The sequence below is a fragment of the Strigops habroptila genome, chromosome 2, assembly GCF_004027225.2.
Source record: "Strigops habroptila isolate Jane chromosome 2, bStrHab1.2.pri, whole genome shotgun sequence".
NCBI classification, from domain to species: Eukaryota; Metazoa; Chordata; class Aves; order Psittaciformes; family Psittacidae; genus Strigops; species Strigops habroptila.
Window position 1 is genome coordinate 32,059,031 of NC_044278.2, and position 20,205 is coordinate 32,079,235.

The 20,205-nt window shown below is 39.5% G+C and overlaps 1 protein-coding gene across 4 annotated transcripts in view; it reads right to left on the minus strand.

Annotated features, from left to right (window-relative positions):
* The window catches only part of DSCAM (DS cell adhesion molecule), a 476,005-nt gene that overhangs the window by 158,489 nt on the left and 297,311 nt on the right, over positions 1 to 20,205 (minus strand). For all 4 annotated transcript variants that reach the window (XR_003990146.1, XM_030477062.1, XM_030477064.1 and 1 more), the window contains exons 5-8: positions 17,980 to 18,258; positions 15,581 to 15,856; positions 13,633 to 13,929; positions 12,542 to 12,817 (exon numbers count right to left, since the gene is read on the minus strand). Coding sequence is in view for 3 of the 4 variants with exons in the window: in XM_030477062.1 (XP_030332922.1) it covers positions 12,542 to 12,817; positions 13,633 to 13,929; positions 15,581 to 15,856; positions 17,980 to 18,258 (1,128 nt within the window). In the remaining variant the exon portion in view is untranslated. The remainder of the gene's footprint in view (positions 1 to 12,541; positions 12,818 to 13,632; positions 13,930 to 15,580; positions 15,857 to 17,979; positions 18,259 to 20,205) is intronic.

The window sequence follows — 20,205 nt, forward strand, 5'->3', positions numbered from 1 at the left end:
CTTGTGGTTGGAAGAATTTGTCATTACGAACAATTTGGTAAATTGAGACTCAAATACCTACCCAGAAGAAGGAACTGAAATCTTCTCCCCTTCTCATGGGAGCATTTTAACAGCCAGGGCATTGATCTAAGATAGCTTTATATCAATCACTCTTGAAAAGGTTATAAAACCAACTTTGCAAGCAGTACTCAAATACTCATTCCTCAAAAGAGAAGGTTCCTGGAGGTTGTGTACCTGAGATATAGAAGTGCATTTTCCTATTCTTGCCTAAGAGATTACTTACATATACTCGGTAGTGCATTTGAACATCTTTAACAGGAAAGATTGAAGGATATGCACAACAGAACGTTTATACTGCTCTATATTAACTAGCTTCAGAAGAAAATGGAGTTGGTGGTTTTATCTAATTGTATTTCTTCTGTCCTTTCTCCCTTTAGCAAATCTAAGGCTGTGTTTTCCCCAGACCTGAAGCAGAAAAGCTCTTCAAAGTGGTTGCAATGTATGCTAGCTCATTGACTTCCCCAGCAGCATTTTTTCTCCTCTGCCAGTGTCCTATTTCTGGGACACAGGGGCAGGTTTTAGCGACCATTACCATGTTAGCTCAAAGCATTTCTTTTGATCATTGCGTATGTTAGCTGTTCCTCCAACAGGAGGAGCATTGGGAGTAAGAAATTTTTTCACTAAGGAAACGATACCAACCCCCTGAAGGTTAAAGGCATTGTTCAAAGGCATGTTCAAATGCTTGTGTACATCAAGATGCAAGAGATGATTGGCACAAATCAGACATTAACTCCACTGTTTCTAGCATAACCATAATGCCATTTGATGAGGAGAAGTTATGACCATGTGTAGCTGCTGCAGACAGGTAACATCAGGCATAGGGTATCACAAGTCATCCTTACAGGCTTTCCTTGACTTCTGAGAGCAGCTCGCTGTCTGTGGTTGTGAGAAGTGCCACTGCAGCCAATTTTTCTCACATGCTGTAACACCTTTTCCTGACTGCCATCTCTCAAATCTCTAAAACCTGTTGTTTGGAAAATCTGGCAGATAAGGCATACACAAAAAAAGAAATACTGCATAAATTACTGCGTTTATTTGAACTTTGAGCACTGGAAATTGACTGCTTTTTCAGTTGGGGACCTAGTGTCAGGAAGTGAGGCAAAATGTCTGCCTGCCTCTTCTAATTACCTTAACACAGCTAACGCATTCACATGGATATTTCAGATTCTTTGTACATCAGCAGAAAGAGGCCAAATTTCTCTTAGTATTTATTGACAAGCAGTCTATAAGTGGGAATAAGAAATTTTTAGAATGAGACTGTCAAAAGGCTTTGACATAACCTTTTTCCTTGATGACTGCAAATATCTGCTAAATGCCAAGTGCCCCCCTTACTGTATTGGCTAGCACGTTTCTGCCCAAACTCTTTTCATAATCTCAGACATCATTACTGAAAGATATGCTGAAATTCACAACAGGGTGGGAAATTGGTTCTGTATTTTCTGCTGAGTGTGTAATAAATTTGAACCAATCTTTCATGGACAAAATGATATCAAAAGTCAGACAACATATTTCTGAAGGAGTATGTACATTTTCACTCTCCATCTCCCTGATGCAGAAAACAGGGAGCAAGATCATTAGATCACATTGAAATATTTTTCAGAAAATATTGATTTGCAAGGCTGCATTTACCAACTTTAAAATTTAAGCAGCAGCCTGCAGAGCATTTCAGAAATTGGCTAAAATATTTATAGACAGCACATTTTCCTTCTACTCAGGTTTTTAAGATACAGAGGAAACCAACATTTATTTCTGCTTCATAAAATATAACATATATTCAACCTGCAGCAGCTTGCAGTCCTGACAAGTAGCTTATTTTTAAAAACAGCGTGTAATTTAAAATCAGTACTTAAAAAAAATGAATAGTCTAGTGTTGACTTTGAAGTATTGAATGTTTTTCAGCCACAGTATTTACCAGTTTTGTCTGATAAAGGCAGTTACTGGCGACCTAACATAGCAGATAAATTTTCTTCCTGTCAGTTTAAAGAATGAAACAATCACAAAAAAATCACTTATTAAAAACATAGACTAAAGCATACCTGACATTAAGGCAAATAATTTCTGAAATACTGAAGTTGCCATAAATATATATGTCAGTCTATATATCTCTGCAGTAAAAAGTTGACATATATCCATGACAGAAAAAAACAATGAGGCTTGATTAAATAGCATGTGGGTTTTTTTTGTTTTGTTTTTTTTAAACTAAAGCTGTTTCATTGACAAACAGCATTAAAAACATAGGAGGGGTGTATATTACTTTACCTCTGGTAGAGAAAAGTTACAGTAGGACAGATGTATTTAAAAATGTGTTTAAATACTTCAAGGTGTGTTGAAGTATTTTCCTTCCCTATATGTAGCTCTAGTTTGATCATACTTCAAAGCTTCTTTTTTTTTTTTTTGTTAAATTATGCCATTTTATACATAAGGTATTACTTGTTAACTATAGAAAGGGCTGTATGTGTATGTATGCTTGTGTACACGTAAGGAATATTTCTTCCTCTACTCGCAACAGGCAGAAGATTGAAAAATCTCCGCTTCATGCAGTGAAGTGCAATGTCTTGGGAATGCTTTATTGATGAGTGCTTGAATTAAGTGTCTATTTAAAAAGAGGATCATGGGCCAGCCTCATTAGTACTAATGCAGGAAGATTTAAATTATGGTTTTGTGCCCTAGCAAGGTCTTCTGTACCTCTGGGAGATTACTGTAAAGGAGGGCAAGGAGGGCTTCCACACTGCTCTCCATTAGCAGGGGAACATCCTTAATTTCTTGCCCTCCGTTCCTTGGGAGTTATGTTGGAAACTGCTGAAAAGACTCACTAAAACAGAGTATCCTGCAGATAGCCTGTCTCCTGCAGCAGCATCGTGAATGCAATATTCCTCTCCTGTGGCGCTGCATAGTAGAATGAAAGTTGTCCTCTGCTTTATCATTACAAATGGTTCCCTAATGGATTTTCTTGCAACAACACTGTTGCCCACAGTATAAAATCCCTTTGGCAATGAATACTCAGAACACTGGTCCATTGGCTGATGCAAAGTAATAACCACCAAACTATGTAGCCTCTTAAGGAAGCCCTTAACCCTTTGATTTCACACTCTTGAGAGCAAAATCCAAAACTGTTTTGTCTCTGCACAAACCCTAGCCACAGTCTAGTCATTTGTAAGTTTTTTCAACCATCAACTGTTTCTCCTAAACAGCTCCATCCCTTGTGGGTGATGGTCTGAGCAATTGCACACAGTCACTGAAGCACTGGATTTTTCCGCTTCTTTCTTGTATGTATTGAGCCTTATCAATAGGGCATGTCACTCAGCAAAAGGCATTTGCTGAGGTGAACTCATACCCCACTCCCTTGTTTTATACTAATATATCCTGTCTTGAAAAGAAGGAATATTGTCATATTCTTTCTAAGTGTATGCACTTAGAACATTTGTGTATGCACCTTTCTAAGTATATGCATTGAAAAAAAAAAAAACCAAAACAAATCAAAAAGCCTAACCAAACTAATTCCTGCAATGCTCCTGCTGTTGCAGTACATTTCCCTCTACGTGTAGGTTCATTAGTTACCAAAATTAACCCTGTATTCAAATCTTCAAAATCTTACCACAACAAGCTGTGGTATTTTATCAGGAATGTTTCCAATTATGGCAGAGCAAATGCTGTGGTACATATTTCTCAGGGGAGCTTATGAGAGAGACTTCATTCTTCACCTTTATCCCTACTCCCATTTCCTGCAATGCAATACTGGTAGCTCACAGGCTCCCTAATGCCATTCTGGGAGATCCTTTAAAATAAGGAAGGATGCAAAATGTTGTATAGAAACCAAGAGTGCTTTTATGTTATATCTCATCCGTCAACCGAACCACCTCCTTTCAGCCTCCATTGAGAGCAGAAAAGTGCATGCCTTTATCATATGAAACCCTGCAAACCTAGGATGGTGGAAAGCTCAGTTTCCTGCCCAAGCGGATGCATTTCCTATTTTTTAAAAGAGGAAACCTTCTTGATTTGAAGTCAGCTGCTGCAAGAGTGTATAGACACAACAAGCAGTTACCTTCATTGTTAAAGTGTTGTCTGGTAAAAAGCCTCCCTTGTAGGCTATGCATCCAGAAGAACGTACCAATTATTTTTACTGTGCTTTTGGAACGTGGTCCTCAGGTAACACTGTGAAAAGTTTAAATCAACTAAATCACTACAGCTAAAGTTCCGGATTTAGCTGAACAGAATGATCTCTTTCCCTGAAAATCATTCCTGTGAGTATTTTGACCAGTTTCACACTAGCTTCCCTTTTACCTTTACCCTAGGACTGTACATAAGAGGCTGATTTTATATCACACTTCCATTTCCACACGGTTTATACTGCCTTTTTCTTTTTTATTTTGCATGCTATGTATTATACACATTGATTTGAAATTAGGGCAGCACACTTCAGACCTGCACTATCATGGGCACACACAGTCTTACTTTGCATATGTGCTTACGATATGTACTTACGCACACACTGCTAATAGCTCATACTAACTTGATGCAGTAAAGTGCTTAAAAATTTAAGAACAATTGTAAAAAATATATAAATATTTAAAATATAATTGACAAAATACATAAAACATAGCAAGAACATGCCTTTTTCTAAAAATAAAGTAAATAAAGCTGCATCGTAAGAGAGAGAAGAGGGTTAGCTTTTGGTAAGGATAACATACATATACTCTTGAACTACTTAGCTTAGGGTCTTATTCAAGCACTAAGGCTCATTTCACATTGCTCACATAATTCATAAATAAACACATCCGTACACCAACTTCAATTGTGTTTGAAAGATATAAGATTATGCACAAAGCCAATGAGCTTTATTTTAGATTTAAGTGAAAGGTTTTATATTTGTGCATGCTAATTCCTCATCATGAAAACTAGGATAATAATGAAACAACTTTAGCATACATTTTTGGGTGACCATTTTCTGCAATGTCAGAGGTGAAATCATTAGGAGTACAGTATATTAAAATTGTACTGCTACAAAATAAGACACTTAGCTGCAGCATCCACATTACACGTGTGAGCTTTTAAAGAATGTAAATTAGCTATTTTAATTTAAGGTTAATCTTGAGTTGTTGAATGGTAATAGTATACATAGACCTGTCAAGTCTCACATATTGAGTAGCAGACTGGTTTAGTCTTTTCTTCAGGTACTTCTATGAGTTAAATGCTAGGGGTCTCAAATTGGAGATATCACAATCAAAGAACACGTTTCCTTAAATCAGACTGCTGCCACTGCTTGCTCCCTGTAACAAGTCCCCATGCCCATTATGTGACCTGAGAATGACTGTTAGGTGGATTTTTGCAGGATCTTTTGCACAACTGCACATTCACATCCATTCTCACTACATGGCCCTTGCACGATTCCTGCATATGACAACTCCAGTCACTTCGAGACATCTGACATTTCTTCCTGAAGAAGTTTCAACAAGCTTGGAGGGATCCAAAAAGATATTGCAAGAGAGACTGAAAGGCAAAAAAGGATATAATGAAAGAAGTACCTGAAGGACATGAAGGCCAGAAGTTTTTTCAGACTCAAATTATTGGCAAGGTTCAATCAGTAGGACTGAACGTCTTGGATACATGCAAGAAACTGAATTCAAACTTGCCATAATCCATGCCAAGAATAAAACAATTAGCAGTTTGGTGATAGCATGCACCATGGGCCTAAGAGCTCTTGAAAGATTTCCCCTGATGGTTTTTTCCCTTTTATCTCTGCATATTTTTCACTATATAAATCAGCCCTCCCTGAACTGATCTGCCATGCAAATCTGCCAATAACATTTTATCTATTAGAAAAAGCTAGATAATTCCTAGGAAAAATGGGGAGAATCTATTCAAATAGTTGCAACATGAAGTTATTTAGAAGTAGCTCCTGTTTGATTTGCTTGTTTTCTTAAAAGAAACAGGCTGGTATGATTCTTTATGTGGTTCACAACAGGTGAAGTGTTATCACTTTGGTATAAGGCAATGAGAAGCCTTCTAAATCAAATTATATATATAAGCTCTACAAGATCAGAAACAGTCTTTTTGAACACCGCACTTTTTATTTTAATGATGCTGCACCCTTCGCTCTCAGGGACTTCTTTTTCAATTAATTTCTGTTGAAGAAGTGTGAATAGCAGCAGGCTGTTTACATGAGAAGTCTGTCCCATGAGACTGATGAAAAGAAAATCATCACTTACCACTGATGGCTTTTACTGTAGCTGAAAAAACTATTACTATGAATTACATAATAAACTCCCCCTGAAATAATAACTCACTCCTGTTTTTAAAATGCTTTGAGATGTATTAAAATGCTGTAGAAGAGATGCTTCTATTATTATTATACCATCTTGCCACCTGAAGGGTTGTTTTTCAACAGAAATCTGAAACTTACAGATGGGGTGGGTAACATAACCTCTTTCTTTGTTTACCAACACTTCTCTTTATAAGACTATTTTCATTTGCTTGCAGTTTGACTTCTATTTGGACAATATTTTTCCAGGCCAGGTGTCTGCCTCAGGCTGAGACATTTCAGCTGGAAAAATTCAGTTGCAACTGTTTGGCCATTTGAAGAAAAAGGTGGAAAGGTTGGAAAAATAGAGATGCAGTACATATTTTGAAATAAATAAAAAAAGAAACAAAGAAAAAAGAAAAAAAAAGGCATTGTGAGAATCTGAGAAGTCTCACCTGCCCCATGGTTAGCAGGATGGATTTCACATTCATCAGGTATTGACACATGTTATCAGACATTCTTGCTGTCTCTATGAAAAGCCATCACAAGGGTGCCTCAATTTTTCAGTCTGAGCAAAACCAAGTAAATAGCAGTTCTCACATCCTGAGAAGATGTTTGCCAGAGACTAATAGCTAAGAGCTCCCAGGGTTCCAACAGCACTGAACGCATCCGATCACTGCTCTCAGTGGCTGAGTCTGTTCAAGCCATGTGGGGCAGATGCAGTCTGGTGGGATGTCAGAAATCAGAGCAGACAGATTTGTCTCTCTAGTTCTCATATGATCACTTGTGCTGGGCCAAGGAAGCATGTAAAAAGTTATTTCAATGCAAAAAGAAAGGAGATGTGTGGGCCAAGGGACCAAAGCAGGGAACCAGCCTGTATTGCTAGACATGTAGATTGTAGCAGCAAGTGATGGAGCAGAAGCTCAAAGCAGTGTTCAGAATAACAAAAGGCAATTATAGAACTGGGTTTAGGGGGTGATTTCTGACTTCCCCTTTTTTAGAGAAGTCAGAAGTTGGAAGCAGTCTTGTGGTGGAATTGCAGAGGTGATGGAGGTTGACAAAGTGCAGTTGGGAAACTGCTGGAGATGCGAGGCTGGGAAAAGGAAGCAGCAGGGTGAGGTACAGCACTGACAGTGAACAAAGACCCACATGAAGGGAAGGCAGACATGGTAGAGGTGGAGAAAGTGAAGACCGGCAGAAAGTGAGGACTGTAACTGGAGACTGGGAGGAAAGTTGGAACCTCTGAAGGGAAAGACTAGTTTTGAGTCCTGAGAACAAGGCTCTGAGGAAATAAGAACTGAGGTGGGAAAGACACAGAGGATAGATTCATTCTGGAACCTAGAGCAGAAAAGCCAGGACTTGGGCAAGGAGAAGTTGGAGAAGACTAAGGAAGACAGGTCATACTTAGAAGGTATGAACACAAAACCCTATATCTGCTGCAGACTATTTTTAGGATGTCAGACTTAAATAGTCCTCTGATGTTCACAGATATATATGAACCCCACTGGCAAACCACTAGAGCTGGGTAAAATGCAGAGTTAGAAACTAGTGCTGTTAAGAATAATGCTGTTCTTGGCAAGGACCCATGCAGTATCCTTTAGCAAGGCTAATCTCAGTGATTACTTCAGGCCAAAGCAAAATGTTGAAAGGGTATTATTGCAGTTGCAAAGGGAAGTGGTCAACAGGTGTAAAATACTAGAAATTAAGTATGCAAGTACAGTTGTAGTTTTCCCCCCTTTAAGTATGCATTACAGGATAGGTAGTTTTCATGGCTTTCTGTCAGAACTCAGAACTGGCCAATTCATTTATCTAAATATAAAAAAAAATGCCAAGATGGCTTGATTTCCAAAAAGCTCCATTAGGACTCAGGCATAATCACAACAGAGCTATGTCTGCCAAGCAGAAACCTGCATATTTTCCTGCCAGCTTACCCAGTCAACTCCCAGCAGTCAGCTTATGGGACTGCTAGCTTTCAGGATCCAGATTTTGGGACAGAGACACGGGACAGGCAAGTGATGGTGGGTGGGTGGCACGCCACATTTCCGTGGGACAGTTACTTGGAGTCTGCAGATCTGTGGGGTATGTGGCAATGCAGACAACGGCACCAGTTATTCCTGAAAAAATGGGACAACTGATTTCATGTGGTGTCTAATTGATTCTTCTGATCAGCAATGCAAAGAAGTAGCTGGCCTAAGGTCGAATAGTACATAAGTGCCCAGCTTTTGGCTTTTGGCTTCTTGGTGGCCTGCCAGGTGGGAGGCTGGACACCCAAGGCTGTATATAATCCACTCTTGGGTTCTCTGGCAGCCAGGATTTCATTTTGAAGTTATTGTCAAGAAACTTTATGTTATTATCGGAGATCTTACTGTGATCTCCAAAGAATGCCCTTGAGGATGTTCAAAATCTTTACTTTGAGTGTTTGTAAATCTCAAAATACTGTACAGAATGGGCAGCCCTCTTGTATTTGAATACATGCTCATGTTGTTGCATATCTTTACGTAGGTGCTGCTTTTAGCAAGTCCTCATTCAAGACAGAGTGAGGATGTTTCATGTACTGGAGAGCTAGAAATGTGACCAGCAAAATGGCAGAGGACTGCAGACAGGAAAGGCCAGTTTTATGCATAATGCAGATAAACGTTGCCCTGCCGTCATGGTTTAAATCCAGCCAGTAACTCAGTACCATGCAGCTGTTTGCTCACACCCCTCTTTTTCTTTACCCAGGCAGCATGGGAAGGAGAATCAAAAGAATGTAAAACCCTCAGGTTGAGATAAGAATGGTTTAATAATTGAAATAAAAGTAAAATATGATAGTACTACTACTACTACTACTAAGGGGAATAACAAGGAGACAGATATAAAACTAAAGGGGAAAAGTTAAAAAAAAAACCCAAAGAACCAATAAACACAAGTGATGCACAGTATGATTGCTCGCCAGCTGCTGACCGATACCCAGCCTGACCCAAGCAGTGATCAGTCCCTTCCGGGTAACTTCCTAGTTTATATACTGGGCATGACATGCTGTATTATGAAATACCCCTTTGGCTAGTTAGGGTCCGGTGTCCTGTCTCTGCTCCCTCCTGGCTTATTGTGCCCCTTCTCACTGTCAGAGCATGAAAGACTGAAAAGTCCTTGATCAGGGTAAGTGCTACGTAGCAACAACTAAAACATCAGTGTGTTATCAGCATTGTTCTCAGACTAAAGTCAAAACACAGCACTCCACCAGTTAGTAGGAAGAAAATTAACTCTCTCCCAGCTGAAACCAGGACACCAGTACAGCCAAATTCTGTATTCACCTTTGCCACAGATCTCTTAGATAATGCTAATTAAATTACTTAAATCTATCTGTCCTAGGGGGTTGCTAAACTGAGTGATGTGACTGATCTGAAGAAGGAAAAATCACTCTCAGAAGCAACTTCATTTCAATGGAACTAGAGCTTTTAACATGTGGATGGTATATAACAGCAGGTGAACTGAAAACATCAAGCTGTAGGCTTCTGAAATTGAACGTACAAAAATTTGTGGATACTTTTAAGTTCAGTTTGTGCCTCAGTTGCCATTTGCCAAAACACTCCTGATTGCCCAGGTAGGTCTTGGAAAGAATGGATTGTTTCTAAACCACTTTGATACCACAGAGATAATCATCTCGAAATGTCATGAGGAAATTCATAATTATGTCTTCAGAACAGAACGTGGAGGAAGCAAAATTCCAAGTAACAGCTCATTAGGTATTATCTATTATGAATTACCCTTCAGATGACTGATTTGAGGTCACCCAGAAACTTGTAGCAGAAGTGAGAACAAACCAAAGGACCCATGACATTGAAGATGGGCAAGAATTCTCCCTCTTTCTCTGGAGAAAATATATCAATGGTATAAGAAGCTGAACTATAAATAAGGTTATTTGGGTCTGATATTAACTCCCCTTACAATGTCATATTACAGAGTACATTTTTTAACCTCTAGTATGCAAGCTGGGCCATAAGTTGTATTTCTTGGAATCAGATAGAAGTGCCTGAAAATTTATCACATTAACTTTGGAATCTATAAAACTGAAGGCAATGAAAGCAATAGTAATAGTTTAAGCCATCATGCCACTTTTGACTCTCCATCAATATGTTAGATAAAAATCACTATCTAGTTATGGAAGAAAACAATACATAACCATGTGAAGAAACACTGTGGCAATGCTGACCTCCAGCTACGAGAGCAGAACCTTGAGAATTGTTCAGGTCTGACACACAACCTTACCTTTGATATTTCAGGCTTAACATATGAGGACAGGCTATCAACTTTTTTTTAAAAACAGTGTCTTGTCAAGGCCAAGGCATGATGAACTAGCTAGGGCACTTTGGAGCCAACTTTGAAAACTCCAGACCAATAGATAAGAGCCACCCTGAGACATTTACTTTGCATGTGTCATGGACTGCTTTTCATACTGCAACTTGCACAGCTCCGACACATCTGCCTTATGGAGCAGGATGGGGCAGCATTACAGTTGCAGCAGCAGCTCAGCCCACAGGCAGTCTTCAAATGTGCCACATGTTTATGCAAGTTATTGAGGGTATATTCTGTCACTCTGAGATTTCTGACCAGCCAGTGGTCCTGGCAGCTGAATATTCAGAAATACAGAGAATACTTTCAAGGAATCAAAATTGATAGAGATGGCAATCTGCTTTTTGGGGGAGGAATTGTCAAGTTTGAAATCGTGATCTAATGGAATTAAAAACAGTATTGCACTTGAGGCATCAGCTAGCAGTCTCAGTGACTAGTAATGTTTTGATTTAAATGCCTGAGCTGTAATAATAAACAGTTTTCTGTTTTGTGTTTTGAGAGGTTTTTTGGTTTGGTTTGGTTTTAGGGATTTTTTGTGGGCTTTGGTTTTTGTTTGTTTTTTTTTTTTTTTTTTAATTTTTTTTTTGGTTGTTTGGTTATTGGCTTTGGTTTTTTGTTGTTGTTTTTGTCTGCTACATTAATTTTCGATAGTCTTTTAAGAACAGTATCATTTAAGAGACAGCATTCCCCACCAGATTTACCATGGTGAACTGTTAGTGCAGCAACCACATAATTACTAATTTGACATTCAATTCCTAAACCATATCAAGAGATCTGCAATATGATTGTAATGTCAAACATACATGGAAAAAAAATGATGACATTAGCTTTTTATGTCACAGCATGTGATCAGTGACCTGGTGGTCTCAGGTGCGTGAGATATGCTTTTCAGAGTCCAAATTGCTAGTGGCTTAAAGCTAATCCCCTAATCTCTTGAAATAATTAGCAATTACATCACTCCAGACTGAAAACAAGGAAGGGCTAAACAGAAGAAAGAAGTTAGAAGATCAAATGTCTGTAACAAAGTCATTTTACCTTACTGTTCCCTGTATCTTATCTGAGAACAGATACAGGAATCAACTTTCCTTCTCTCATCTCCTCTCCCCCCAAAAAGCCCACAAAAAGTTTCTAAGAACATCAGGAACAGTGAAATTATACCTCAATTCTTCCTATAGGTTCACATGCAGTACACTGCTTAGTGGCCCCATTGCTCAAAACTAGGTGCTAATGCAATCAGGTTTCCTGTCTTTTGTGTCCTTGTGAATAAGTCTGAACATTGCCAATAGAACACAATGCTAAAAAATTCCTATTCTCATCTATTGCTGAAGTCTTTCAGGGCCATCTGAACATCCTTGTTTGGGACTATTTGAATAGATTTTCAGTATCCTATTAGAATTTCAAGTCACATTTATTTACACTGCTAGCCTCCTAAGCATCAAGAACACTCAGAAAAGCACATTTAATAAGAGGAAAGCAAGGTTAATGCTTTTAGTTCCTGTCTCTGCTTATTGACAGAAACACAGACATTAAAATTCTCATTTTTTGAAAGCTGGAAAGTCACTGGCTAATGAAAACGTGAGTTTTGTCATCCAGCAGAGAAACAGTCACCAGTCAAACTTTGGTGGCAAACCATTAATCTACTGACTTAGTTGTTATAGTGAAAACTGCTCATAAAAAGCTTGCTTTTGCAAGACTTCTGCTGCTAGTTGAATGAAGGAGAGTAAAAGTCAAGAGAGAACAAGACAAAGTGGCTGATTAGCATCTATGTCATCATTAAAAATAAACACAAATCTGGATTAACCTTCTTAAGTCCTCATTATGTAACTGCCAGGACAATCCTATATGTGCAATTCCGTATTCTATAACAGACACAGCCATTAGCTTGGCTCTAGTTTTCCGAGTTCACCTCACCTTTTACTGTCACATGCACGCTCTGGCTGGTGGAAAGCTGGGGTTGAACGAGGACATTGCACGTGTATTCACCCTCATCTACTTCCTTCTGCACATCTGAAAGTTTGAGTGTCCCATTGTTCTCAAATGCCACTTGGCGATGGTTAAATGGTAGCAGGTTCGAGTTCTTGTACCACTTGATGGAGTAATAGGGGTAGCCGATCACACGGCAGTGGATGTAGGTGTCCCGTCCAGCTATTGCTGTTATGTTCTTCATGGGTCGAATGCTTGCTGGCCCTAAAAAGGTAAAAAGAAACTCTTGAAAACAATTTAAAGGCACATTTGCTTGAGGAAACATGCATATAATTTTTCTGAATATACAAATGTTAATGACATTTACAGATGTGGCTTGCACAACACTTCTTAACATTTGACAGTTTTTCTGTTATGAGCTACTTAAGCCATTTCCTTAGTCTTTATATGCTCTACTTTTTCCTCACCCTGCAGCATACATACTAATTATGTGGGGGTATATGTTTGTATTATCCAACATTTGCTTGATAAAATCTTTGCTGTATTACAAATTAAAAGGCTGAAGATGATTTAATTAATGTGAAATACTAAAGCTGATACAAAGCTAGAATTCTGTTACACATGAGAACACTGACAAAGTTAGCTTTTTTTTTTGGACATATAGAAAGTATAATACCATGAGGATGGGTGTTATGCCATGTAGAGCTAAAAATGCAAGCTAAAGTGCTGTATACATGAATAATTACAATGAATGTTGGACCAGTAAAGGAGGAAAGAAAAGAAATAACAAACATGCACAGCAGGACTAAAGTAAAGAAACTATGAACTAATAGAGATGAGTATAGGAAAAATAGACTATAGAACACAAGCCAAAGGGTTCTTCCAACATTTAACCATACCATACACTTTCTAGATGGGACTGGAGAGGCAGGGTGAGAAAAGAGAGCGAAGAAGAAAAGGAGAGGAAAAACAGTAAGTTGGTTTTGGCATTCCAAGAATCATTTCATCACATGCAACAATCTTCTTCTCCACTACAATGAGTTATGTGTGTTTTTTTGAGGAGCTGATTTGACAAGCACCTCTTACGTTTATTCGAGCCTGGTACAGGACGACTCCAGCAGAGTTGTTGGCAGTACAACGATAAACTCCACCATCTCGGACCTGAGTATTAGAGATATTCAGGTAACTGACCACATTGCCTTCAGAGGTGATAATCTGGCTGATACGATGACTGCCATCCTTCACAATTGGATCTTCATCCAGTGTCCAAGTGATTGTAGGCAGAGGAGTCCCCTTCACATTACACATAAGCGAGACTGGCTCTCCTGGACTCACCACTTTCTCACTAAAGGCAGAAATGATTTTGGGAGTTCCATCTGCCAAGGGAAAGAAAGCAGAAGAATAATAGTTACATGGCGTAAAGATTGTTCCTTCTATCCTGGACCCAATGACATGAGCCAAGATATTTTTTTAACAGTGACACAAACAATTGTGTTACAGGATATAATTCTAATTATTGAGAGAGGAAAACAAATTTTGGTAGTAAAGTACTTAAGTGATCCTTTGCTGACTGCAGGCTTCTTTTTCATCCTCTGGGAAACATGGTATTGACTCTGCTGCAGGAAAGGCATTTGAATAGATGGACCAGGGCTCTGCACAGCTATACGATCTGCCTGGTTCTTGCAGGGAAGTGTTAAAGCCATACATGGTGCATTGCAAAAGGCATACAGCAAAACCTCAATACATTAGGAATTTTTCTTCTGGTAGATTTCAGCTCCTTGGAAAGCTAAGGATGAATCCTGTTGGCAAGAGCCAGGCATAACTTGCATAGGCTAATTTCACACAGCTGTACCAATACAGTTTAGTCATGACCCACAACAATAACTCATTTAGAAAAGTATAAAATTAAGCTTTTCTGAATACAGATAGCCAGTAACAGCAGTGTTGCCAATTTCTTTCTGTGGTCGTTTTGTGCTACAGGAAAATACTACTCTGAAATGGGAGCATTCAAATGCTTTCTCTTGCAATCTGTGGCACAATTTACTCAGCCTCTATCAGGCAAGTGACTAATAAGAGTGGATGGAGACAGAAACTTTAAGACTATAAGTAGGGACCAGGATTAAATATCCACCTATTTGGAGAGTTTAGTGGCATAACATTTAAGACTGCCAACATTCTCTATGTATCAGATACTGTCAGCCCTCAGAAAACAAAACAGCAACAAAAATAGAAGCTTTTTCTCCTGAAAGAAATCTGACCCAGGACCAATAAACCTGTGAGTGTGCATACTATGCACCTCTACCTCCCCTCCTCCTCTTTCTTTTTTTTTTTTTTTAATTCAAGTGACAGGCTTTTATTGGAGATGAAAGCAGGCATTATTTTCCCAGTGAGACCCAAGTGTCCTTGAAATCTTTCCTGCTGTTGCTCTCTGATAACCTGCATTCTCTCGACATCATGATAGATTATCAATATGCTCTTTAGGCTTTCTTAGTCACAGGAGATGGTTGCCGAGGTAACTCAGTCCAGGAAGGTAATCTTTTATTTTTCTATAAAGACTCTAAAAATAGTGTCCATGCCACGTTTGCACTACATCCTCATTAGTGAGATGGCTCTATACAAGTTGATAAGTTTCCTCACTTAATTATTGTGTAGAACATTGTGTCAGGTAGTTAGGGTACTCTCTAAACCTTTAGCCAATACACCCAACCAGAAAAGCCATGCCCAGATGATGTTTGGAGTTGTGTCCTGCTGAAAAACTAAGGTAAAAAGTCAGCGCCACCACCACCCACCCCTTCCGCCCCTAAAAAACAAAAATTGACTGGAAGGATACTTGGGAGGGGCATTTTTTTTTTATTATTTTGTTCATTCTATGAGTTTTTGCTCAGAGTGGGGCATAACAAATCCCATTGACAGTTCATGAGTACCCTCTTGTTCAGCGTCCACTGTCCCTCACTATACAATGATGGCACCAAAGACAACATGTATATTATTATGGAGACCAGAATCACTAAAAAGGTAGTGACTGACCTTCTAGTACCACCTGAACATAGTCTTGAGCAGACATCTTGTCCTTGCGCACAAAGCACTGGTAAGCTCCACCATCACTCTTGGCCATGCCATCCATAATAAGGTTCTCCCGATTGATGCCAGTAATCCGGACATTGTTACCAGGGTTGATGATTTCACCATTATGATACCAGGAGAGCTCCTGGTCCTCAGTTCCTGTCACACTGCAGGACAAGGACACTTGACTACCAACGCTACTTTTCACTTTCCGTGGGCTGATTGCGGCTTTTAGTGGTTCTGAGGATTTAAATCAAAATAAGGGAGCGGGAAAGCAAAATAGAAAATATTAAGTATACATGTGCATTTACATACAAGTAACAAATTAAATTAAAATTAAGAAGAGCAACAAAAATCACAGCCATACCCTTCTGAAAAAAAAACCAACCCAACTCAATCAAACAACAGATGACTGTGTTTGCTCTAAACAAGCATTTTTGTCACCATCATTGATGACACAAAACATAGATCTATAGGGATAACCTATCCAACACATGATATAATCCCATGCCTAAATGAACAGCAGGAGCAGATCTACTGAATAACGACATTGGTGCTGAGTGCCTAACAATGGCACTACATATGTTTTGGGAGGGTAGGACATTACTGCACATTATTTCAGTGTGGACCTTTGAACTGGTGCCTTCCAGAAACTCATCTTCTGGTTTAATTTCCTTCAAAAAGAAGCAAGTTTACGTGTTCCAAAACCAATTCCTGATGTGAAGAAGTGCAATAAATGCAAATGACCAGGAGATTAGCTTTTAAGGGTGGAAGATTCATTTTAAGATTTTAACATAGGTACACCCATAGATATCCATCAGATCTGTCCACATGGAAGTTTTCTTTTGTGGAGGCTTCTTGTGGAGTAAAGTTTTATATTGTAAAGAAAAGAGGATGAACAATGTTGAAGAAAAGTCATAAATGTAAATGCAAGGAAAACAATCTTTATCCTGACACCTAATAGTTATCATAGAATCATAGAATGGTTAGGGTTGGAAAGGACCTTAAGATCATCTAGTTCCAACCGCCTTGCCATGGGCAGGGACACCTCACACTAGACCATGTCGCCCAAGGATCTCTCCAGCCTGGCCTTGAACACTGCCAGGGATGGAGCATTTACCACTTCTTTGGCCAATCTGTTCCAGTGCCTCACCACCTTCACAGTAAATGTATATCTCATATCATGCTATGTATATATTGCTGAAACTTCCTTATAAAGATAAGGGACTACTATCACCGCTGATAACATCTTTGATACTAAATACATACCAACATATTTGGTTTTTTTACCAGCTTATATACATGCATATAGACACGTGTACATGTGCACTTATACATGAAAATTTCCTCAGCTAACTCATACATTTTAGTGAAATTTTATAAGACACAAGTTGGAATAAATCTTTAGTGGCCCACTTGGAACAGAGGCTTGGAAAAAAACAGAGGTCAGTGGCCTCAGTCATTCATAGACACATATGTAATGGACTTTTCCTGTACAATGCTCCAGAAAAAATATGGCTGTTTGACCATAAAGTCAGTAGGTAAAACATACTGCCAGGCACTGAGGATATTTTTGGTATCACTAACAATACCATTACATCATGCCTTTGGAAATTTTGACTTTATATTACACAAGGCAGACTGAATTCAACTAATTTTTATGAATACTTTTAGAAGCAAAGCTCCTCTGTTATAATTCACGAATTACTGATCTTTGATCTTGGTTTTATTTTGCCCAAATACGTTATGTGTAAATTACTTGTGAAGACATTTTTATGGCCTGAACTGTTCACAAACTTCTCCCTTTTCAGTTTGCTAGTCATGCTGTATAGGTGGAAATGTTAGTTCACAAAGCATTATTTCTATTCCAGGAAATATTTTTTTAAAAAAGAATAGAAGAATAACACTTTTCCAGTGCAGTGCTTCTGAGTAATAATTATCTTTGTAGAATTTGTGAAACATTCAGAATATTCACACATGAATACTCAACTGAGGGGAGGTATGAGTATTCAATATTACTGAACAGCATGACTCATCGCAATGAGAGTTTGGCAGTTTTATTCATGAGAACATTTGCAATTTCTTTTTAAGCATCCAATTCAAGCTTCTAAATTACATATCCTCCATGTGATAAATTATATAGTTACATTAGAAATTGCATCTCTTTGCACTTCTGATAGCTCAATTGTCCAAGTAATCCATCTCCACAGAGCCTACTTTCTGTTGTTCTACAACTTAGAGAATTTTAAGCATTGCTTAGATAAAGTAACAAAGCAGGAGATATAGCAAGGCAAGCCAACATCTTCTCTGATGCAAACCCAGACAAGAAGTGGCCTGAGATCTTCACTCACTCCAGGACTTACGTTTTACATACAGTCGCCCTATCATCTCGGCAGTCCCATAGTTGTTCCACACCTCGCAGACGTAGTTGCCAGAGTCCAAGGGACGTGTGTTCTCTATCAGGAGACCTGTAACTGTCTGCCGAAACCTGCTGTCAGGCTCCCAGGGAACATTATCTTTCAGCCAACGATACTTTGGTGCGGGGTGCCCTGATGCTTTGCAAGGCAGCTCCACTCGCTGTCCTGCCATGGCTTTACGGTGGTCAAACCCATCTAGAATAGATGGAGCTGAATTCGCTGGATCTGAAAGAATAAACAGCAGTTTTCAATGGGAGCATTAAAAATTTTTCACTCTTTAAGCAATATGCCAATATTTTTCTCTCCTGCATATTTTGGCTAACTAGCCTAGTGCTTTTCATGCTAGTTTTCTACTATGACCCAGCAATCACTCAGTAATATCTCAGTAGTAATGGCTGGGATTCAGCAGCATGTACTACTGAAGCACCTCATGACTACTTGGAAGTTCTCTCACTGGGTTTTTTCCAGGTGGCAACCATTTCTCTGGTTATCCTTCATGTCCCCAACAGAGGAATGAGGAGCCAGAAATGTGTGACCTTAACAATTATTACTGTTATCCCTGCACTACTCAACTACATGAAGCCAACATGTTTTCAGTGCTTCTCGGTGGTCTAAAGGCTTTGAATTAGAGGAACAATATATTCCCTCATCAGGAGAGAAAAGTATTCCTTGTCAGGAATTTCTCTCTGCAGTCTGACTGACAGATAAACCTTTTCTTCCTTCCTGGAAAAAGAAATTAACATGACAAGACCAACTTACCACTTAATACTCCAAGTTTCTGTGCTCTACTTATTCATAAAAACAGCTCTGGGACTAACACACTTGTGTAGCACCTGGCATATCACAGAATCATAGAATGGTTTGGGTTGGAAGGGACCTTAAAGACCATTTAGTTCCAACCCCCTGCCACAGGCAGGGACACTTTCCACTAGACCAAGTTGATCAAAGCTCCATCTAGACTGGTCTTGAGCACTTCCAGGGATGGGACATCCACAACTTCTCTAGGCAACCTGTTCCAATGCCTCACCACCCTCGCAGTAAAGAATTTCTTCCTAAAGTCTAATCTAAATCTATTCTCTCTCAGTTCAAAGTTTCCTGTCACTACATGCCCTTGTAAAAAGTCCCTCTCCAGGTTTCTTGTAGGCCCTCTTTAGGTACTGGAAGGCTGCTGTAAAGTGTCCCTGGAACCTTCTCTTCTCCAGGCTGAACAAGGCCAACTCTCTCATAAGAGAGGTGCTCCAGCCCTTGGACCGTCTTCATGCCCCTCCTCCAGACTCACACCAACAGGTCCACATCCTTCTTATGTTGGGGGCCCCAGAGCTGGATGCAGTACTCCATGTGGGGTCTCATGAGAGCAGAGTAGAGGCGGAGAATCACCTCACATGACCTGCTGGCCACGCTCCTTTAGATACAGCCAAGGATACAGCTGGCTTCCTGGGCTGCAACCGTACGTTGCTGGGTCATGTTGAGCTTCTCATTGACCAACAGCCCCAAGTGCTTCTCCTCAGGCCTACTCTCAATCCATTCTCTGCCGACCCTGTGTTTGTGCTCAGGATTGCCTGACCCATGTGCAAGATGTTGTACTTGGCTTTGTTGAAATTCATGAGGTTCACACAAGCCCACCCCTTGAGCATGTCAAGGACCCTCTGCATGGTATCCTGTCCAGGTTTCAGCTGGGATAGAGTTAATTTTCTTCCTACTAAATGGTGGAGTGCTGTGTTTTGGCTTTAGTCTGAGAATAATGCTGATAACACACTGATGTTCTAGCTGTTGCTAAGTAGCATTTACTCTGATCACGGACTTTTCAGTCTCATGCTCTGTCAGTGAGGAAGGGCACAAGAAGCCAGGAGGGAGCAGAGACAGGACACCTGACCTAAGCTAGCCAAAGGGGTATTTCATACCCCAGCACATCATGCCCACTATATAAACTGGGGGGAGTTACCCAGAAGGGACCAGGGTTGGGCTGGGTATGGGTCAGTGGGTGGTGAGCAATTGTACTGTGCATCAATGTTGTTTATTTTTTTATTCTTTCTCTCTCCTTGTTATTCCCTTTACCAAAGTAGTAGTATATTATACTTTAGTTAGTAAACTGTTCTGATCTCAGCCCATGGGTTTTACATTCTTTTGATTCTCTTCCCAATCCTGCCCGGGGCGGGGGGAAGCAGGGGTGTG